At 46.1% G+C, this 23,048-nt stretch overlaps 2 protein-coding genes across 4 annotated transcripts in view; one reads left to right on the top strand and one right to left on the bottom strand.

Annotated features, from left to right (window-relative positions):
* Positions 1-125: 125 nt before the first annotated feature.
* Positions 126-13,555, bottom strand: AP3M1 (adaptor related protein complex 3 subunit mu 1). Of its 2 annotated transcripts, none has more exons than XM_009506041.2 (9): positions 12,962-13,555; positions 10,794-11,069; positions 9,899-10,070; positions 7,448-7,585; positions 5,378-5,463; positions 4,887-5,020; positions 4,015-4,222; positions 2,463-2,607; positions 126-1,186 (listed from the first exon to the last, which is right to left on the bottom strand). In XM_009506041.2, exons 2-9 carry the CDS (start codon positions 11,064-11,066, stop codon positions 1,086-1,088), a joined length of 1,257 nt encoding a protein of 418 aa, XP_009504336.2. In that variant the 5' UTR covers positions 11,067-11,069; positions 12,962-13,555; the 3' UTR covers positions 126-1,085. The 2 variants fall into 2 exon arrangements, with proteins under 2 accessions (XP_009504336.2, XP_064321034.1); XM_064464964.1 differs by lacking the exon at positions 12,962-13,555 and adding an exon at positions 12,137-12,880.
* A 5,846-nt stretch (positions 13,556-19,401) lies between these two features.
* The window catches only part of ADK (adenosine kinase), a 298,228-nt gene continuing 294,581 nt past the window's right edge, over positions 19,402-23,048 (top strand). The window contains exon 1 of one of the 2 annotated variants that reach the window (XM_064464970.1): positions 19,402-19,905. In XM_064464970.1, coding sequence (XP_064321040.1) covers positions 19,850-19,905 — 56 coding nt within the window. In that variant the 5' untranslated portion in view covers positions 19,402-19,849. The remainder of the gene's footprint in view (positions 19,906-23,048) is intronic. The other variant, XM_064464969.1, reaches the window with a different exon arrangement.

Here is a 23,048-nt window from a genome sequence, read left to right as displayed (position 1 = left end):
TAAATGGCTGCACAGCAATCAAGTTCAGTAAAGATACAGCAAATAGTCGTGGTTTAATTGTGTATCAGATGTCTCCTGCCTAAGAGCATGAATAGCTTACAACAGCACAAACATTTTAGAAGATGTATTTGCAGTAGAGTTCCCTTTATTTCATAACATTAAAGCACACAACCATTAAATACACTTGACGCTTCTACTGTGCTACCTAACAAGCTACGCTCCACTGTACGCGTGGCACAAATCCGGTGGCATCCACCGCGAGCAAGTGGAACGTGGAAATCAAAGCTAAGGCTTCACATAAAAATAGATCATACTCTCTGCAACCGTATTCTTAAAAAGATGATGGCGAAGATGAGACCGAGTGGAAAGAAAGTGGATTACTGAAGCAACAATCACCTCCCAGATTTAATGCAGAATGTTATTTTTATCAGCTCATCTGCAGATGGCACAAATGAAAGCTGATTAAGGCAAATGCTTCTTAAGACAGGCGATTTCTTGTAAACAACAAGGAAATTACTTTTTTCTTCATCAGAAGCTTTCTCAGGAGTGACGCTTGCTCTGTCCCCAGCCCCCGCGGGACCCTGCCCCTCTCGCCGCTGCTTGCTCTCTCCGAAGGGATTACGTGATGCTTTGGGGCGTGCCAGCGTGCCGCTGGCTGTGAGAATAGCTGAGCTGTCTTTGCAGGCGGCTGCAGCAGCAGAATGTGCCACCACGAGACTTTGCCAGTGGCCTGCCTGGCCCGTCATACTGTGCTTGGCCTCTGGGCTTTGGTATCTGACTGGCAGTGTAGCGTTTGCGACGTTTTGTGGATCTCCTATATCAAACTATTCACCAGCGCAACAATTCGGTAAAAAAAGAGTGAAGGTGTATTAGAAAAAAACGTACCTTATTTTAAAGCATATTAAGAAAAACTAAGCTACGCTTTCGTTTTAAGAGCTGCTGTGCACAAATGCTTTGATCCCAAACTAATCAATGTCTATTAATTAATTGGCACCTAATTAATAGCAACATAAGTCACTAAGCAGTCAAGTGGTTTGCTTTTTTTTTTTTAAGGGAGAATTTCCTCTTGGAAGTAGAACATCTTCTCATGTCCTGACTTGGAATTTTCCTGCTTTTGTAATATATTTGACACCTTTAAAAGGCTTGTATTTTTCTCCATACATGTCTAGGCGATTCACTTTCAGTCCTGAAAAAAGAGAAAAACAAGTACAAAGGTAAAAGCAGAATGCTAGAAATCACGTCAGTCAGTTTCAAAGGCCTGCTTTCTTGAAGCATGTTAAGATCAGGTAGGAAGCTGATTTTCCTTCATCTGGTTAGAAGCAGCAGAGGAGACCTTCCTCGTCACCCACTCATAGCTGCCGTGGCAGGGCAACACCTTTCTTCTGTTCTACTCAGCCAACATCCTCCTTCCGAGGGACGAGCTACAGAACAAATGACTCTGCCCTCCACAGCTCCTGTACGCTGCACTCGTTTCCAATAACGTAGATAAAGCAAAGGTCGAGTTTATAATTCTTTTCCCTCTAAATCGTAATTGCAAGGGCCAGCAACCCCCCTGCTATTGAAGGAGGAATGCCAGTAGCTATTAATTACCTTACAGTTTCAGGTTGTCCCCTGCTTTCTCACAGGTCTCTTGTCTCTGGCATCCAGCCACTGGATCCAGTATATTTTGCTAGATTTAAACTAGTGGTTGCACGTTTAAGAGGCATCTAACCGTTATTTACTCAGCGAAGTGTGGTAGGAAGCAAAAGGACCATAGCCTGGTACCCACCTAGAAAGGTACTACAGGTACTCCCACCAACTCCAGCTGCTGCCTGCAGTCACCCTCCTTCTTTGTAAACGTGAGTCTTTGCTCTGTTAGGGTCTTAATCCTGCAAAGCTTGCCTGCAGAAGCATTTGACACATGGACAACTCGCATGATTTAAGTGTTTGCAGACTGAGGCCTTGTTTGCTTTAAATTTACTTTTGCACTTACCCTATAGGCTTCATTCTGATTTTACTTGCAGATTGTTTTGCAGATGAAAAACTAACCAGCTCCAGAAGGGAAAAATAAGGGTATTCTTTAAAATTAATTTTTTGGTTCTAAAACTGATTTTTAAATTAGTTTTTTGGCCACTAGAAAGGGCTTTAGTAGTACGAGGCTAAAGCAATTTGAGAGCAGCATGCTAATCATCCATCACTCTTCACTAAAAGGATAAATCTGTATGTTTGATGCACAAGTCAACAAAGAAGAATCCATTCTTCCGCATGTTTTCACAGCCTTTCTTAAGGAAAACAATTGGGAATTCACAATTCCCAGCAAGGGTAACTGTCAGGTTTGGGTAAAAACCGGACTTCACCTTTTTGGACCAAGCTGGCTTCAGACCAGCATCTCCAACTGAAAGATGAATGGTTTCCCATTTCAGTTCCTACTGCTACTCATTCCATCAGGACCAATTTCACTTACCACCCACCCACCCACTCACCTGAAATTGCAAGCTGTTGTATCTTAAACTGGATGTTTAAACTTGGATTCTCCTCTGGCTTGGCAGCTCCAGACTGCAGGTTCACTATGCCCTTCAGGTTTGGTAGCTTCTGAGGGGCAATTTTGCCAACGTCCCATGTTAACACCTTGTCAGGAAAGAGAACAGTAGCAGTAGCTTTCTAGGAAACAACCTATGAGGTCAAGTTCATGTCAAGCTTCTGGTTTGCAGGCCGGGTACAGAAAGAAGCCTGGTAGTCCTGAGAATGATCCCAGTGGCTGGGAGATGGCGTGGTTAGGGCTCCTGCACACATGGTGTCTTCCCTTCCCCAGCCTTTCTTTTGCCCTGTCAGGGTTCCTTAGCAGGTCTGTGCACTTCATACATCTTGTCCCTTTAGTAATGGTGATTGTTCCTGTTGTCAGCTTGGGCCAGCTAGAGCCGTGAAGCCAGGAGAGCAACCAGCACAAAGGTTGTAGGAACTAAAACACGAGAACGGGGAGGACCGGAGCAAGGCACTTGGCAAAAGGAGCCGTTTAAGCTAGAGCAACTTTCCTGAGGGTCACTTGTTTCCCATTGCTTCTTAAACTTTAAAGAGGGTATGTGGAACCATGTTGGCCCTCTACTCACCCACAAGTGTGTTTTTTCTTTTTTTGTTCTTATCATAAACTGAAAATTGTTCAGAAATGCAGGAAAAAACCCCTCAGTTCTCCCTACGTCTACAAACACTTGCCGTTACAATCCACCTAGTTATCCCAACTCTTGACAAAAACACAGCATAATTTATTTCTGTGGAGAGGAAAGGAGACTTCAAGTGTTTGTGGTTTTGTTTTTAAAAGATGAAGGTCTGTTCCTGAAACAAACTGTTACTTGGAGAGCTTTCACTTACAATTCAAATCAGTTGCTGACTGAGATATTCCAAGGGCAGCAGAAAGCCCAGAGCAGGGTGTTAGAGCCAGCAGAATGGTTTGGCTCGGGCTGCATTTCAGCAGAATGGCTCCTGGGTACTAAAAAGCTTCAGGAGCTGTAGGAAATTTAGGTCTCAAATGCCAACTCAGAGGCAAGAAAGCAGGGCGCCCAAGAGACAGTTTTTCAGACCCTTTGTTTTCCTTCCTGTGTGTCTTCAGGCAGATCTTTTGGAAGAGGTTTTTTTCCCCTCACCGTCTGCGCTCGGTTTTTCTGGCTACCTATTTTCAAGTCTACTGCATTTTCTCCAGATAAGTATGTTTTAAAGAACACAGACTGCGAAATATACCTTAGCTGAACCCGCCAGCAAAATACTGCTGCGTCCGCTAAAGAACAATACTGGAGGGGTGAAGGAGCAGGGAAAAAGAGAGGAAGGGAAGGGAAAGGAGACCGATAAAACCAGAAATCACAACTGGTGCGTATGTGAGTTTGAAAAAGTAAATTTTAAAGGGAAGTTTTTAATTCATAAAAGTATGCTGAAGGGAAAGTTTTCTGCTTAGTGCGGAACACTGCTCCAGTGCTCTGCAATATGCAGGACTTGTTCTCGTGTTGTCTTAGATGTTTAAATAATAAATAAAAACGTCAGACTTACTTTAGTAACAGGGTCGAACGTGTAGCTGCCCTGTGTAGCAGTGAGGTTCATATTAAGTACGGCCTTTGGCATGTGAACGGTCATGACAACTCCTTCTACTGTTTTCCCCATATTCTGTTTTGGTCCAATGGTAACATCAAATCTTCCCGAAGAACTATTTTCCTTAAAACTGATCATGTGTTTCACATATACAGGAATTGCCACCAAGCTGGAAAGAGAAGACAGTAGCTGAGTGCATCCTGGCTACTTCTCTGCTACTTTCTCATAAATAGTTCTTGTGTTTCTGGCAGGTATTCAAGTTAAAACCAGCTTGCTTCACAAGTGAAAATTGATACTCAGCTCTGCAGCATCATTGCTGAAGTGATTTTATTAGCAGAGATATCACAGGGAAGAAAATTTTTATTCAAAATCAATTTTCCTAATCTCCTTCCCTCCATCTATTTTTTTTAGAGTAATGTCACTGAGCCAATTCTCAGAACAGCCACCAGTTAAATCAGACTTAGTTTGCAAATCTCTGCAGCTTAGACCTTTTTTGCTTTATTCTTTTTATGAAGATCAGAGTCCTCTATGTATACAGAGACTTAGCCACAAAGCAGCTAGCAGCACCAATGACTACCAGGAATGAATGGCACTACATTACCGTCAAGTGTGGCTTATCCCACTGAAAAATGATTGCCGAGTACCAGCAGCTCACTGAAAAACTGTTCTCTTGTTCTAGTGTGGACAGAGCAACAGAGGGAGACACAGCCTGAGAGCACACATTTCAGCAACAACGCAGACTCCCCCCGTAACACGGAGAAATCTGCGGTTACTCAGGTGGAAAGCAGCAGATGGTATATCTGAAGAACCAGCGCGTCTAAGTGGAGACGTACTTCTGAGAGCTGACACGGTAGGAGATCAGTCTGAAGTTCCCGTCAGGAGGAATAAACGACAGGACTCGCTCAGACTCCCAGCGTTTGAACCGAATACAGGGATGGAAGCTGACGTCATCCAGCAGCCGTGGGTTCTGTAAGTGGCAGCAAAGCGGTAAGTGGAATCTCATCAAGTATCAGCAGTTTGAACGATTACTGAACGCTACGCTCTAGGTATCGTTCCTGGCTGTTATCTGAGACGCGTTACTGAGCTAGATGGATTCTGGTCTGACCTGGTACAGCAGTTCCTGTGAACGTATTTTATGTACAGCCAAAAGCCATTCCAATTACTGAGCAATGCGGCAACTTCTACAATATAGTGCAAAACTTACGTTATTTTTCTTATGTGTAACACATGAAGCAGTGATTGCGCTCTTAAAATTGCTTAACTCTGATCGTTAGGAAAAATAAATCCTGAGCAATTAGAACTCCCAAATATAGGATAAATTTACCATGAATGAAAGAGAAAGATCTGGCATTCCTGAGAGCTTAATACATGAATCAATAACGCCCTGGATTTCTGCAAAGACTGTGGAACCTGCAGGGGGGGAAAAAAAAGACACTTGACTTAACATTGTTATCGAGGGCCTCACAAAAGTTGTGAAGTGTAGCTAGAGGGCACGTCGACATTTGCACAACACTCAAGAACACACCAAGCACAGATAGGAAAGGTCATTTCCAGTTACCTGTGGCCTGGGCAGCTTGCTAAAACACCTGAGCCAGCGCAAACAGCTTGTCCCAAATCAGCTAATTATACTTGTGCCAGCTGTTACACAGGACTTGTACTGGAAGTACTTGAACTTGTTGCCAGCAATGAGCAAATAAGAAATTCAGAATATGCAAGCTCTGCATCTTCCTTTCTTTCATCCCTGTCCCCTGTCTCCAGAAAACTAGCGAGTTGTGTAGTGGTGCAGGGAAGCTGAAGCACATCAAAACAGTCAACATCAAAACACAGTTAAGTTTGTGCTATAAAGCTCCAGATAACCTCAGCTTTCATAAGCATGGCTTGGTTAACAGTGGGATTACATACTCATCTGGATGTTAAATCTATAGCCGTAAACACCAAACCCCAAAGCAAGAATACCAAACATCTCTCCCAGGAACGGCTCATTTCCTCAAATGACCTATCAGGACAGAAAGGCATGAGCAGGACTCTGGACTAATTAGCCCTAGAAGCAAAGGTTAGTTTAGAAGATATGTAGAAACTATAGCCGATCTAGGCAAGGAGAGGGAGGAACTGTGGGTTAATACTTTGCCTGGAAAGAAGGGATCCTGTTTTAGATGAAAGCAGCTAACCATATCCCTCTGAAACAAGACAACACCCCTGTTCCAGGGGAGCAACCTTATCTGATTCTTAGTCATAGTGACGGTGAGGGAGAAAGATTCTTGCATTGCTAGTTCCCATGGGATCAGAGCAGGAAAGAGTAGCTATGACTACTGCAGTGGCTCCTCAGTAGGAAATTGAAATACTCAGTGGACACTGACTGGGCTGGAAATACACACAGAAATACAAACATGGTCTTGATTATAACTCCTCAGACTAAGCACTCGTACTACTTTTGGGAACCCTGCTGAGCTAGGAGAACAACACAGCCGTCAGCGTGTCCTGACTGTCACTGCCACCTCCTTTTAGTTTCAGGACGGCAAGAGTAAGAGCCGCACAAAAGCTACTGCCGACTGTCCGGTTCAACAGTGGCTAACGCGTTTGTTGAATTGGTGTGTGGAACCAAAACAACATTGACTACTGCTACAACAGCAGCACTGAGCGAAGAGCTCGGACGTTTGCTCCCTGCCCCATACCACCACAGAACGGTGTTGTGCAGTCTTTGACTTCAGTAACTGATGGCCCTGGTAATGAACAAAACAGCCGGCTCCTGCCCACAGCACAGCCGCTTTCTTTTTGCATCAGTTTTTTCTACTCTTTGGCACTAGCAACATTTACACACAAGTTACCAGATTCCTCTTCAGAGTTAAATCTCAGATGAAAGACTTTTCTGTTTGAGGATGTCATGTTTCATTTACAGAAAAGAGTATTATTATGCTTCATAAATCTAGCTCCAGTTTATATGTAAGGGAAACACTACTGTCCAGTTATTTTGCAGCAAGTTTTATCTTGCCATCAGAAGAAAGCTAATGAAAGTGTTTGTCTTGCTCATTCGAGGACTACAGTTAATTGTTGGCAGGAACAGTGGAAGATAATTTTCTCATCACATTTACAACTTTAACTGTTTTTTTCCATTTATACCTCTTCAGAGATAATCAATATACAAGGAGAAAACATCTAAGTACAGAATATTTCTTGTGGATGTTCTTGAAGCAGCCTAGAGCATGTTGATATTTTAAGACAAACTGAAGAAATACATTTTGGCATGTCATTTTAAATTGTATATGTCTGTTTAAGATATAGATTCATGTATATAAAACACAACACAAAAAAGTGGTTGGACTGTATTCTCTCTAACCATCAGCAGCTAAATGTAAACGCATTCAACAAACAAAAATGAGTTTGCAAGGCATCTTACCTGACTTGTCTATAATAGCATCGATTTCTTCGATGACATCAAAATAGGCTTCGTTGTTGGTGTATTTTACGCCTGCTCTGCGCCAAGGGATGTTGGACAACTGTCCGGTGGGAAGTGTGTCACCCACATTACTACTGCCTTAAAAATGAAAAGGAACTCAAAATCAGTAATTAATTACAAGAGGAATGTTTCAACTGCCAAATTTAAGAAGCAAAGCGAGATCTGCCCCCAAGAACTGCAGACTGGAACCTGGACTGCTAAAATTTTATTCATTAGGTGACGTGAACGCACTTTAAGGATGGGTCCAGAGTTACGCTTTCCAGACTGTGCTTTGCACAGCAAGGTCAGCAGGAGGTTTGAGTAGGAGTCTGAAGGATTTCATCACTACCCCTCAAGACATTACAGCTCCTTGTAAGAGCCTTAAGTATGCTTCCCCCTTCTCCTTAGAGGTTTAGCTGGCTGGCTTCAGGGCTGAGTCACTGATAAGAGCTCTTATGAAGAAAGACCTGGAAGAAGCCTTAGGGAGGGCTCCCACCCGCTTTGCTTGGGAGCTGCTGTTAGGCCGAGGCTCTCACCCTTTGTACCCATCTGAGCTACCCTGCAGCAACACGACAGCCACATCTACACCTGACCATGAGCCAAACTGATCCAGAACTGGGCCCACAGACTTGCTTTTCTGGCTTGACCTGTCTCATCATGACAGACCTTCCTGGCAATCACTGAGCTGTAGATGACACTGTTATCATCTGATCCTGATCTTGAGCCTGACCTGTTGGCTCAGCTTCTGGGCTCCTTAACAGTGATGCTGCTGCCTGCCTTGCTGTCACCCTCGGCTCCTGGTTCCTAATACCACCCAGTGCGAGAAAAGGGCTTCCTGAGCTACCTTGTTAGAAAGTAAACTGATGATTCTTTAAAAAGGGGGGCGGGGGAAATCTTATAACTTCTGGAGCTTAGGTGACTGATCTTGGAATCCCAGTGTAGTGGAAACAGCTCCCTCTGCTAGAAGCAGGTCTCAGGATAGAGCCACAGCTCATGCCTGTGTGTGCCCTTTAGCACGATGACTGTGGTGCCTGTGTCCTGCCGTGTGAGACAGCTTCACTGAGAGGCTGGCAGCCAGCGGTTATCATTTCTACACAATGTGCTGGGTAGGCCCTCTCCTAGCAGGCAGAAAACACAAGTTTTCATTCTTGTAAGCTAGTAAAGTAACTCATACAGAAAAACACCTCCCTAAAGTCCACCCAGGTACTGTAACACTTGGGGGAGGAGTTGCAAGCATTTCCTCACTCCCACTGCCTCTTTGGAGGGGAGCAGCGGCTGTGTCCAAGCCTCGTGCCCCTCAGCAGCCTTGCGGCGTGCAGCAGTGCTCTGCAGGCTGAGCTGCCGGGCCAGGCAGGCAGCAGAGCTTTCAGGCTGCAGTCTCCCACCTGCTCTGCGCTGAGCTGTTGACAGTGACAAGATGCAGGCTGCCCCGGGTAGGCGCTTTAGGCTCCTAGGGAATTCTAATAAGGCTTCAGATAAAACAAGAGGATTTGACGCTGCAACCCTTAGCTTTAGGACTCTTAATTCCGCTTACAGTGGTGATCTAGTCCATTAACGTCATAGATATTTTTTCATAAGTGTAACTACTACTATCCAAAACTGTATCTAAAAAAAAAAAACCCAACCCAAAAAATGAATTAGAACTGAGATTTCTATTCAGAGATTAAACCACCTGTGCTACCCCAAAGACCAGCTCCTCAGAGCACCACCTCTGCATGGCCCTGCAGCCCACCTACTACCCTCCTCTAAAACCCTCCTCTCACACAATGTACAGGGGAACATCTCGCGTATCTCTGACCCCATGTGACACCTCATGGCATACCTCCCCTGCACCCGTTTGCCAGACAAGCAGATTCCGCCAGCTCTGCTGATAGACATTTGGCTCTGTCAGTGCCAGACGTACCCGTTTACAACAGCCTGAAACCGGCTCCGAACTTGATGGATGCTCATGGTGGTGGGGGCGGGGAGGAGGCTGAGGGCAGGCTATTTGCTTCCTTTCATGCTATCTGTTACCAGCCAGCAAAGATTTATTAGATATCTGTTATATACCCTTCTATAATGATTTCTTATAAAATGCATAACCTTCTCCGATGCCCCTCAGTTATTCAAGGCTTGGGGCTAGCTTGGTACCAATCTCAGAGCACCTGTCTCCAGTATGTGCTGGGAACTGCTGCTCCTGAGGGACTTGGGCAGCTGTGGCTGGACCAGAGTGCCTCTGGGAAGAGCAAAGGGGCCAGGCGTAAACTGCAAGTAAGTAGGAAATGGCTTTTATTCAACTCTCAATTGTGAGAAGTGGCAGGACAGGGGCCTCACCTTACAGATTCACACCAATATGATATTATTTTTTAGCTATGAAGCATGATAGGGCTTTGTCTTTAAGCAGCCAGTCACTGCTGAAAATTATTTTCATACCTGTGATGGAGTTGACGACGGAGCGCAAAATTGTGGGAGGCTTAATCAGCTCCTTCAGTATGTTGGATTCTGTTGCCAGTGGAAAGCCATTGTCTAACATTTCTTCTAGAAGTTCATACACAATAACTACATTGTCCTTAATTGCAGTCTCAGAACATTCGCCGAAGTAATCCTAAACAAATCAGAGATTACAAAGGAGAGGATTTTTATTCCTGTTAAAATGCTTGGCAAAAGTTTGGTATTTTTCGCTTACAGAAACCCTCCAATATATCAAGGAATTTTAGTGCCTAAACTGACTATCTACTGCTACAGTCTGACTGCATATGTTAAGGTTATGTTAATCATCTAATTACAAAGAGAGACAGCAGGAACAGTGAAATTAATGTAATCTGGTTTACTAGCATGTATGTTCCAAAGGTTCTCCCACCTGTGAACACCAACATATCCTCGGTTAGAAGACTCTTGTAAAATAAGGAGCGTATCTTTTGGCAATGCCCAATCTTCACAGGGTTTCCTTTATTTACAGTATCTGTGAAATAGGTTGAAAACTGACTCACACTTCGCATCTCTTTCCTCCCTACAGTGTGCTTCATGACTGCATGCTCCTTCTTGTTCGTCTATATAACATGAACAGCATAAAAGCTTACAGAAAAAAAACCCAGAGCTTTTACAAAGTGGGATTTGGGTTTTCGTGCGTATGCACTGGTCTCTGTAAATCAGACGAATACGCAACATATACTTTCTTTTCCTTTGTACCCTATAAACCAATGCTTGACTTAAAAATTGCAAAAGGAAAAGTCACTGACAGGAGGGTTTATTACCTTTCTTTAAGAGAAGTTTATACAAAAAACCCTTTGAATTATTTCAATTTTGAAATTATTTAATGGTGACAGACCTGGAAAGTATCTGCTACTCGGTGTAGAAATTCAATTACAAAGAGTGGTGGCACTTCTGTCTGTATGACAGACACAAAGAAGATTTTATCCCGATAGATGCTGATGAGGTAGTGATGTGGCGTTGAGATGACAGGAGGCACATTCTCAACATCGATTGCTTTCTCCTGAGCTTCAAAGAAATAATCACACACAGATTGGCTCACAACGCTCTTCCAGTGCTTCTCCAAGAATATATCACCAGTACAGTTTATAAGAAACAGGCTGTGAATCATTTTCTGTTGGAAACACATCCAAAGAAGTTAAAATAAACAAAAGGATATGAGGATTGACATTATTTCTTCTCCCAGATTCCCTTTCTTACAACGGTTATTCTTTATTAACATGCACTGTGAGTTTAAGAAAAAGACCTGCTTTGCTGCTTGTCTCTAAATTGCATTTTCTTTATTTAGAGGAATATTCCACCATGAAATATATCACAGTGGATTAAATCGCTAACGTATATCACAATGTAAGCAAGAAGCTGGCACCCTTGATTTCCACTTTCATCCCTATTTGGTATTTGTCACTTCTTAAAGAAAAGCAAACTCTCAGGAGCTGGCACTCACTTAAACATGTTTGGCAACATGTAAGGGTAACTTATACATAAAGTTTCCTATGGCAGAGGACTTTGCATAATATTTACACACACAACTAAAGATACAGCTCTAGTTTGTCAGCTTTCAGCTATTGAACTAGAAAAGTGTGTTTTATTTGCTGGCTGATTAGCCTTTTACTTATGATCTATGCCAAGCTGCACTTGGATGAAGGGTTGGAATTCATTAAAAGTACACTAAATCAGGAGTTTAAATCTGGTTTAATGGGTAAAATTGCCTCAAATGTGCTCAACACATGAAATATGTTTACATAAAATGTTTTACACTTAAGAACTCACTCATGAAAAAGGGGAGTATGAACTGCAGATAAGAAATACATCTTTTATATCTTTAAAGATTTACAAATAACATGCCTCAGCCACTGATCCTTCATGGGACAAGAAGCTTATCTGCCTTTTTAAAAAACTAATTCCCAGTCTATTTCTCAACTTTCAATGAGATAATAAGTAAACTAAGTTGTTGATTCAAATGAATAGCATAAACGATTTTCTCCATATCTACAGAAGAGATAAATGCTGTCAGACTTCAGTTTATCTCTTTAGCTTTTACGTCAGATATAATGCTTTGGCTGACCTGCAGCATAACCATCCTCTGACCAAAATGAGGTCCAGGTTTAAGCTTAGAAAACAAAATGAACAAATTGTAACCCAAGCACTGGCTCCTCGCGGCCAAATTAACCCGGTACTTACATGCTGCACAAATTCATTCTGTAGTTGAAGCAGCTGCCCCTGCCACTGGCTGTTCATCCCTTTTGCTCTCCAGGTATTGACTTGAGCAGGTCTGGGGCTCTGCAATTACCTACATCAGGAAACTGGTCCAGCCATAAATTGACCCAGAAAAGGAGTTTCTGGCCAGATCAGGTTCCTGATGCAAGTTATTACATTGCCAGAGAGTGCTACAGCTGGCACAGAGGAGGTGGTGGAAATGGGCAGGTGATACCAATGGAGATATCCTGCACTGAAGCTTGTTTAGCCTTTGGAGGAATTCAAACATGACTGGAAACAGACCAAACAGTTACTGGGCGTCCACACCTCAAAACAGGAAGACCACCATCAACTCAGCACGTCCAGGAGAAGCCAAACGCATCTACCAAAAACCTATCATAGTTTTCATTAATCTTAGGATGTCTGACCAGGATCATGCCATAAAAGGCAGATAAAATTTGCTCCTTTGCTAATGTTAACTCTGACACGCAAATGTGAAGATGGCACAGAGCATCTAGATGTAGATGGCCCAGTCCCACAGAGATGTTAAGGAGTCTAAACGCTGTATGATTAAACCTCATTCCAGAATACTGGAATAAGCACTTAGCTCCAATCCAGAGTGAGCTCTTGTTGCTGTGTCTGAATCTAAACTGCGCAGAGCACTAGGCTGACCTCCCAACACGCTTGTAACGCTGAAAAATGGTCTGACCCTGCAGATCTTGACAAAACAACAGTATATCTTCCAAAGCTCATGAGAGAAGGTGAAAAAGGACTACTAAGGAAGGTAGGTAGCATGCTATTTCCCTGCACCTAAGTCAGCAGATGTGGGAAGGGAGCCAAGATCCAGCTTTCCAAATACTAAACTCCAGCTGCTCCTTCACATGCATGGCAGCAATGTGCTCATCTTCCTTGGGGCCTTGCCAGGTCTTAGATACCTCCCGCTCAGAGCATGCTGTCTCTGGGGGTAGACACAAAAAGACCAACAGTCAAAACGCGGACAGAAAAATCCAACTAAGCCAACACGGTATGTAAGAGGAAGTTCTTTTGGAAACTGTAATTGCCACTTTGCTTAAGAGTGGGAAGGGAAACAAAGCTACAAAGTGTTACTGCGTGTTTCTACTGTATCTCTCCTGGACTAAATTAATCTCTAATTTAGCTTGTTAAAAAAACCAGACAATATTAATACAGTGAGTGCAGCATTCTTATAAAGGAGCCTTGACACAATTGCTTTAATCCAGTTTAACTAAACATGTTCTGAATTTAGCCAGTGCTGAACATTAAAACCCTCCAAAATCTCCCGGATAGTCACACACCGGTGGCAAGTATAATCAACCACTGAATGTCAGTATTGTTCCACACCAAGGCAGCCCAAACATATGAAGGTGATCAGCTATAAAGCTTAAAATAGTTCTCTGTACATTTTAATATGGATACAATAGCATATCTGTTAACAAATATAAAACCCAATTCCTAGTAAATGCACGCAGCGTGGCATAGCAGGGTTTCAGTACACGCAGCACTGGTAAGACTCCATTTCCAGAGGACTTGATCCACAGCCCACTGTGGAAAAGCTATGCTGGACTGCGGGCAGCTTCAGATGATTCCCTGACAAACTACACCAGATATGTGTGACAGAGTGTTTTTAAGCCCTAGCAGTTGTCCTGCTGTTAACGTTTGTACAGATTCTATCGATCAGGAACAACTGCATTGGTTACAATACACTTTTAACAAGCTCAGCAGTGCAGCAGGCCAACATAATCGCTACCTAAATACACCAACTTCGTTCTAGTGTGCCCGCAGCAAGCTCCTGGCGCACGAAGTGCCTGTGTTAGCAGGGCCTCTTCTTTTGCCACAAGTTCCACTGAAGGTATTAGACCACGACTTGATATGCAATGGTGGGAGGGCACGGGTAGCCAGGAGGGGTGGTAGCGTTGGACCCCTGCCCCCGTGTCCTCATTTGCCCCAAGCTGCCCCGGTACCGGCTGTGTTGGTGCGAGTGTTTGTGTGGCCTCGTGGTGAACTGGAGTAGCAAACTGATCCAGTGACCATGCTCGGAAGACCACAGCTCTACGGTATCAGTGCAAACTGAGCAGTAAAGTCCCACCTAGCTGCCTACCCTATCTTCTGGGTAGGAAGACAGGGATTACAGGATTTCCCATGCTACATAATCATTTTGCTTCTAGCAAAACCCCTCATGTACTCCTTTCCTCCCTCACACATTTTAGTGGTACGCTGATTGGAAGCGCTCTGGAAAACTGAAGCGCTCTCCTTGCAGCGTAAGCACAGAGCAGGCAGAGCCCCGGGCGCGAGCCCTGCCCTACCCGTCAACGGGCAGCTCGGGCCGGACGCTTCCCTCTGCCGGTGCCGGCGATAGCGAAGAAGTTCTTATGGCAGTGGTGATGTCAGTCTACTACATGCAAGACTTATGTGCTTTATCCCACATGCTGTCAAACAGTTGGCACCAGCCAATTAACGATGGATTTCATGTTGGATATCTTACAACTGGTACTACTACAAAAGCATCTTATGTAAGCTATTATTTAACAAAAATGTCTTACAGTGCTCCCAATACTGAAGATTTCCCCGCTGCTCTATTTTTTTGAGTGCCAGATTTCATTTCAGACATGTAGACATCCCTGAATTCATTTCTCAGTTCCCTACCTTCTATCTCATCAGAACACTATAATTGCCAAGAAAAAAAGGTTAAAAAATGCTGACCATAGGAAATGAATCCAGTTACAGAGAGATTCCTCACACCAAGAGGTCAAGTTAATACTTGTGGCCAAATAGCAAAGCTCGTTAAGAGCTGTGACAGTTTGAGGGTAAAGGTCTTGAATCGAAGCCCGTAGCTTAAAAAAACAGCAGCAAAAGCACACCACCAAAATTGAAGCACCATAAGAGTACCTGTACAGCAGCGTGCACATGCACCACCTGGAGCCAGCAGCATAAAACCACCCTATGGCAAATACTGACGGTGTGCTTCTAGGACTACTTCAAAAGGACATGCCTCCCATCTCCCTGCTTTAGGCCTACCTAAGAAGTAGACTGAAGATGTATGTGGATCATTATTTGCCTCTTTAGTGCAGAGCAAGCCATTCAAGTCTGGTTTTAGCAGGCTGACAGCTTCCATACTAGTGCCTTATGGGCACTGCAGCAACAAGCAGCCCAGCCAAGGTTTTGCACCTTCTCTGCACAGAATCCCCATCCTTGCTCTGACACACGGAATTCTTTGTAGTCATTTCCATCCCACCAGAATTTGACGTCCTCACAGAAGAACTGAATACTTTAACAAAGATGCCTTCAATACAGTTTCCAAGTCTGTATCTTTTCTTTTGACTAAATCGGCATTTTGCATTGTTGCTGTTTTTTCAATCTCTTGGCAGAGAAACATCTGGACTCAAGTCGCAGCAGGCTCACAAGACAAAAGCGGAGCTCAGTGGCAATGGAGAGGCTGCGACCATGGGAAAAGGACTGATTGCACGTGCTTGTGCTTAGCTACAATTAAGTACTCTAAAATGTAATTAATGCAGAAATACTGTTACAGCTGCTTTTCCATAACACTGAGCTGAGTTACAGTCACAGCTCTGAAGACCAGGAAGTGAGGAATTTATCGCTGACCTCTGCAATGCCCTTTAGAGCTAGTAATAACTACCGAAAATGGCTCAAAATGGGACCGTCACTGGGAAAGTATAAGTATTCCACAGCTTCCATGTTCCCTGCGTTTGGTGTAGCTCCTCTAAAGGGTGGAAAGATTAGTGGGGGTGGACTGTCTGACCCTCTGTTATGTATTTGTGGAAATGAACTTCTAGTGACGGGGGAATGGAAAGTAATCAAATGCTTGAAGTAATCTGGAGAAATGAATAAGCTAAGATAGGCAGTTCTATTTCTATTTTAAAGCTAGTATTTTTGTCACAACCAGCTGGTCGGTAGTTTAGCTTTTTCCTATGAATTCAAGATGTGCCACAAATGCGGCAAAACTACACGATCTTTGCACCCCACCACCCCAGCCCCATTGACCTGCTCTTAAAACAGCAAACCTACTGAAGAGAAGTCCTATTAAATACTTGAATGACGTTTGCAAGACAGCCGACGTGGCAGCTCTGAACGTATGTATAACTGGCCGGACCAGTCAGAAGCTGCGATTCAAAGTGACATACCTGGAAGTCTCCGATCTTACTAAAATGTGAACGTTCTGCAGTTTCACTGTTTTTGTAAGGCTCCTATCACTGTTAGCATATCTTACTGCTGCTGCTTAAGTGTCGTTAGTTGTTTCACTTATAAGATGCCCACAGTTTAGGTATCTGCACGTTAAAATGAAAAGATTTTTGCCACCCTTCTTGAGAACTGCCTGGTGCCCCTCCCTGTTAGTCAAGAAAAAGTCCCACAATTGAATCAACTCTAACTTAACATCACGAAATCCTTGTGTCTGTACAACTACTCGGATGCATATTTTACTAGCAAGGTCATCGCTATTAAAGACCAAACACTTCGCTTCCCAGATGCTCAGTATACATTTATTTATCTTTACTCTCATTTAGAACACTGTTAATAACTTTCTGGAATTATTTTCAAAAGAAAGTAGCCCTTTGAGAATACTCTGAAATTGTTTAAATCAGTGTTTGGTATCCATAACAAAATTTCCAACTTCCTCCATGCTTTTACCAATAACAATCACAGCCTGCTTAAGAATTTGTGCAGCGTCTCATCTACTGACTGATGAGCTTTCCAATAATACATTTGCATGGCGTCTCTGTTCAATTTAGCTCCAGTATAAATCTTGTAACTGCTGGCAAGATAGTTCTATCTCTTGCCAACAGAACAATATTAGATCCTGAATAATCGAACAATATTAGATCCTGAATAACTGCAGTTCCCTCTGGGACCTGCAAGAACAGAAAGCTTCACTGTAAAAGCTGAAATAGCAAGCGTTTCTTAGACACCCCCCCAACAATTAAAAATTCATTATTAAAACTACATTTTTACATGAAGATGGAACATTTTTAACACAATTTACATCCGAATCAGGTGCTTTAGAACTACTAACAGACCACTCTCTGAAAGCAGCACTGAATAGATGGAGAGGATCAAATCGACACAGGTAAGGTGAACATCTTGTCACGCATTTACCATCAACGGGATTTTTTTGGCTAATCTTCCAGCCAAACCACAGAGAACTCTGAACGGCCAAGGCAGAAGGATTCGATCAAAGGACATAAAAGCCTTGTCTCAGTAGTTCTTTGGGAAGATGTTTTCCATCACACTCTCCCAATTCACTGCCCCAGTAAGTCTGATGGGCCAGAGCAACAGTGCCACCAGCTTTGTTCTGCTCTTTTGCACAGGCTCTATTTTAAGAGGCACTCGAGGTTCCAGAAAGGACAAGCACAGTGCCAAAGAGCCACGCACTACTGAAACACTAGTTTGGCGCCAAGTATCACTGGAACCCAGCTGTAAATGACAGCCCTTACAAACGTGTGTGCACTCCGCCACAACCAGGCCAAGCGCAGATGGTGGGAAGGTGGGAAGGAGGTGTATAACCACTTTCGCCTCCCTTCTCTTCTGTGAGGAAGAGAGCAGGGCAGCACTCTTTCATTCTTCCACCCTATACGAATAAAATCAGGCTCCCGAATACTGTGTCTTAAAGGTTCTTCTAAGAAGTTCCTGTTAAAAAGCAGCCTCCCATGTACTACGTTGACTAAGCATAAAAAAGATTTCACTTATTTTCTGTGCATTAACTAAGTTTTGAGAGCTATTTGGGAAGCCATAAGACAGGGGAAATAAAAATGGAAATAAGAGGAAGGAACTTAACATTTTAAAAAGGTTTAATTTGGTTTCCTCCCATTTTAACAGCCACGACACCACCACTTGTCGCCTGCTGTTCAGACCTCTCTACCTCAAGGAATTCAATTTCTCTTTCAAGACAAGGTTTCTATTTGATATTTTTAATGCAGAACTACTGGTACGGAGAGCTTTGTCTGAAAGAGTAACTGGGACTTAGCTGGTGCGTTGCTATTTTGCACGACAGGAAATTTCATTTCTGGATAAGGACAGCAAAATTAAGCACTAGAGGGCATGGACTGGTCTTAATGTTTAATTTGCCATCTGCAAGGAATTTTCAGGTATGTGCATACAGATGGGAAAGAATCTATTTGTCCCTTTTTTTTTTTTCCCCCCAAAACCTGGCTTGCTCTGATTTTGAGTTAGCACCCAACACACCACAGATTAAATCCTTGATATTTACAGTGAAATACCATTCAAATGTTTTGGGTTTGTTTTTTTTTTTTTTTTAAATAAATAAATGAGAATCTATGTACAATTCAGACCTGCTGGGAACTGCCAGCTGAAGCCCTCTCACGGTTGGTATAGCCAGTTCTTTTGTAAAACACTGCTTCTATCATTTTACCTCTTGCATGAGTAATTTAATTTGCTTGTGATGTTCGTGCAAAATAGCTTTTTCTCTCCCATACTGCAGTCTGCCACTACGAGCACGAATTTTCATTCTTCAAATATGATCTTTTTGCCCGGCTGTTTATACAGCCGCTGCCCGCAGGGGTGAGGCTACCCCCGCAGCCCGACCAGCCCCAACGGGCGCACGTCGCTCAGCGCGTCGCTGCTTCAAAGCCGATCCGCGCCGAAACAAAAGAAGCGACAGCCCCCACCCAACGGCCCTGCTGGGTGCCGAACAGGGCAGAAGCGATGTGCGATGCACACCGCGGGATGATAACGGATTAAATTCCAGTAGATATTACGCGAATCACGGAATCACAGGTTGGAGGAGACCTCAGGGCTCATCTAGTCCAACCTTTCTAAACACGGACCCTCAGACGGACCCTCGCAGGGCGCCTCGCTAACGAGGCGGGTGCGGCATGGCCAGAACCACCCTGTTTGCGGCAGAGCCGCCGGAGGGAGGCTGAGGTGGCGGGGTGCGGCCCCCGGCGCCCCCGGCCCGGCTTTGCGCAGCGATCCGCACACGCTGCTCGGGTACGGCTGCAGCACGGCGTCCGGCAGCACCCCCCCTGCAGGCCCGCCCCCGCCCTGGAGCCCAGCTGCACGGCCCCCCCCGGCCGCGGGCACGGCTCCGGCCCCCCCGGGCCCCGGCAGCCCAGCCGCCCGCACAGGGCCGGGCCGCGCCGCGCCGCGCCGCGCACAGGCGGTTCCCGCCGGGCGGGGGTCCCGCGGCCGCCGCCTCGGCCCGCCCCGCCGCTTGCCCCGCACACGGAAACCAGCGCCCCCCGGTGAGGCCCCCCCCTCCCCCCCGCGGCGGCGCGGACCCCCGTCCCGGCCCCACGTACCTCCCCCGGCCCGTCCCGCTCCCGGGGCAGCGGCCAAGATGGCGGCGAGGCCCGGCAGCGCGCGGGGCCGCCCCCCGGCGGAGGCGCGGGCGGCCGGGGCGCTGCCTGCGCTGAGCGGCGGGTAACGGGCGCCTGCCCGCCCCCGGCCCCGCCGCGGCTCCCGGCCGCCCACCGGCAACCGCGGCCTCGGCGGCGGGCAGGGCACGGGGGGCACGGGGGCTGCCTGCCGCCGCTCACACCACCCGGCGGGCGGGCGGCGCGGCCTCCCCTCCCCTCCCGTCGCCGCCCGGCACAGCCGTGTGTCTGTCTGTCCCCCGCGGCGGCGGCGGCGGCGGCGGGGCGGGCCGGGGCCGGCGGGGCGGGCCGAGGCGAGCGGAGCGGAGCGCGCCACACGCCGCCCAGCGCGAAGATGGCAGCGGGGGAGCCGCAAGCCAAGAAGCTCAAGCTGGAGCAAAAGCAGCTGAGGTAACGGGCGGCGGGGCCGCGGGACGGGCTCGTCTGCACCGAGGAGCCCCAGCGGGGACCGGGGGGCCGGTGGGCGCTGCCGCCCCGGGAGGAGGGCGCGACACGTGCCGCCGCGGGGCGCGGGGAAGCCGCGCCGGGAGGGTCGCGCCGGGCCGGGCCGGGGGCGCCGGGCTGGGCCGGGCCGGGCCGGGTGTGGTGCGGAGCGGTGCGGGCGGCCCCGCCGCGGGACCGCGCTCCCCTCACGGCGGCGCCGGGCGCACGTGGAGGCGGGCGGCGGGGCCGCCCCGCTGCCGTTCGCCCTCCCGGTGACCGCCCCGCCGGGACCGGCGGCCGGCCCCGCCGTCTGCAGGCAGCCACCGCGCCGCGGGGAGTCCTCTCGGTGCCGCGGGGGGACCCCGCTCTGGCGCCCCGGGACCCCGCGTCGCCTCGGTGTCGGGGCCGGGCGGCGGCACCGAGGGCTGTCCCGGGCGGCGGCGGCGGCGGCCGGTGTTGGAAATGCGGCGCGGGGTGTCACCCCTCTGCCGCTGCCTTGGGAGCGTCCTCCGAAGGGCCCGGGTGATGCCCTTGAGGGGGTCGCTGTCCCCGTCGGATGGGAATCCTCGATCAGAGATACGCTTTCGTCAGGACACGTGGAATATTTTTGAGCGTTTTCACACTGAAATAATCCGTGCCGTTTGCTATACTTCCTTATTCGTGCGACCGCTGTGCAGTATCACCGACTGAACCCCATCTGATGGATGGGCTGTGCAGAAACACGCCGTTTGTGTTTGAATGTCGAGGCAGAAAAACGTAAGGTTTCTCAGTGCAGGAAGCACGGCCAAAATGAGTACCGAGAGGGCTATAGCGGAGCCTTGTCGGTGCAGTTCCTGATTTGTTTTCTCGGGATTATTCACATGAATGTAATTGTAAGATAACTGATCTCCTTCCAAGCATTCAGTATATGAGGAGGATTAATGACATAAGGCTTGAAAGGTCCAAAATTACCTTGGCGACAGCTAATAACTTGCTCAAATATAGCATTAAAGAGGCATACTTTAGTACTGAGATGAGAACAGTCCCTTTCGGTACTGATGTCCTTACCGAAAGAACTAATCCTGTTAAATTTGTCAAAGTCAGGGTACTCGCTCCTTTGGCAGCTGAGTGACTTTTCAAGTCTAATAATAGTTGACAAGCTCAGTTGCAGATAGTGGAAGAGGAAAAACGTAACTGAGCTCTGAAAGCAAATAAATGGCGGGCGGCGGCGTGAAGTTGTAATTAAAAAGCGACAGTTATTTCTACGGGCCTTAGAGCAAGGTGGGAGAAGAAACTGGGAATTGCAGTGTTTCTGTTCATAGAGGTTATTAGAGGAAAGCGCATTTTACCTGCTTCAAGCCTAAACATGAAAATTCAGAAATTTGAGGATGTTACTGAAGTAATGAGTTAAAATGTAAAGGATGTTTACAGTGAACAAAAGGCCGTGATGACACGCTCCAGTAACAACTGCTGGAACTGAAAACAACGCTTTTGTGAGGTACGATGGGTAAAACGTGGCAAACGTTGTTATAACTCATATGCTGTAGTTCTGTTATTTCAATACGAAGCTTAAACTAGACTCCGGCTGCGTTTCACAAGAGGAGGAATGCCATCGTCGACTGGTGATGAAACAGAGTTAACGTGTGTGGTGGGCCCGGGGTGGGCTGCGAGGCGGGTGAGGTGGTTGGACTAGATGCGGCAGACCTTTGCTCTCGCTTGAACGTAGCGGCAAGAGCGAGCCTGGCTGAGTGCTGCTGCGGGACTTTGCCCCATGTTAAAAGCCAGCATGGAAGGTACCAGAATGGTTGAGGTTCCTCGGCTTTGTTGTATTTCTGGCGAGGTTCGGTTCTGAGTGCAAAGCGCTGCTATGTATGCCGGGAGTATTGAAACCAGTTAACGTACAGATTAGAAAAGAAAAGAAAAATTACTTGAAAATTTTGTGAGATAGCAACTTCATATTTCTTATACCAAGAATTAGAGGAGAATTCCTTGTTCTTGACGTCTAGATCTGAGACTCGCTAGCCTTTTCAGGAGACCGTGTCTAATGGACTCGACAGGGATGGTCTTTTACCTTACTTATTCTACCATATACGAACCTGAATCTTTCCTGTGGCTACCACAAAAACTATTTTAATGTAAAAAATGACATTAAAAAGTTACATTCCCCTCTGTAATATAAGCCGTACCTTGTAAACAATAACAAACGTTTCTTTCCCCTGTATTTTTTTTCATCGTTTTCTCTCTCGAAGTGGCATCAGGGAGTTTCATGGATACATTAGGGTTTTTTTTAGTCCCTTTTGATCCTTTCAGGCAAAGGAAAGCAAATATTGCTCCCCCATGAGGTAGGCAAAGCTGACCAGGTTCAGCTAAAGCTGTTTGAAAGCAATATAGGATGGCCGGCTTTTGCCACCCATTGAGCAGAACACAAAGCCTGAGACCCAAACCAGTGTTCCCAGCTCAACAATGCGTTGTGCTGACGTTAATCTGCTGGGCGGCAGGTTTGCATTGTCTTTATTGACGGGTGCAAATCCCCGCTAAAACCAGCCGACTTTCGGCAAGGCCATTAATGCATCCCGTGTTGTTTCAGGCTTCTGACTACATCTCTGCTGTGTGAAATAAAATATCATTGTGTGTGTAAACTGTTCTCTTTGAACAGAAAATAGGCTTGCAGAACTGCCAGTGGCTTGGCACGGAGTGGTAGCATCAACTTACCAGAAACGTCGTGAGGCCCTACTTTAAAGGAGACTTACTAAGGTTTTGTGCCCTTTTATATTTGGTTTGGTTTTATCTTGGAAGTCTGTGAAAACCGCAGCCAGACTTCCATTAAGGCTGGTACAGTCATGAAAGAATTTGGGCATTCTCTGCAGAAATGTTTGAGCTGACACGTACGTGTCTGTATAGAAATATGCACGCATGCAGAAGGAAAAAATGAGTAAACTTGTGAAGTCCCCTGTGCTGCCTTACGGCCTCTGGCCGTTCTGCAGCTGCTGTATTGATTGAATAGTAGTGACGTGGCTGGCTGCTCGGACAAATCAGGGCATCTACATGAAGACAATGTAAGCATTGAATTTGACAAATACTTTATACTGAAAGTACAAAGTACAATATTCCTCTTCTTCTGTTACTATTAG

The sequence above is a fragment of the Phalacrocorax carbo genome, chromosome 13, assembly GCF_963921805.1.
Source record: "Phalacrocorax carbo chromosome 13, bPhaCar2.1, whole genome shotgun sequence".
In the NCBI taxonomy this organism is placed as follows: domain Eukaryota; kingdom Metazoa; phylum Chordata; class Aves; order Suliformes; family Phalacrocoracidae; genus Phalacrocorax; species Phalacrocorax carbo.
Note: the sequence above shows the minus strand (reverse complement) of the source record. Positions and strands in the feature narration are given on the sequence as shown.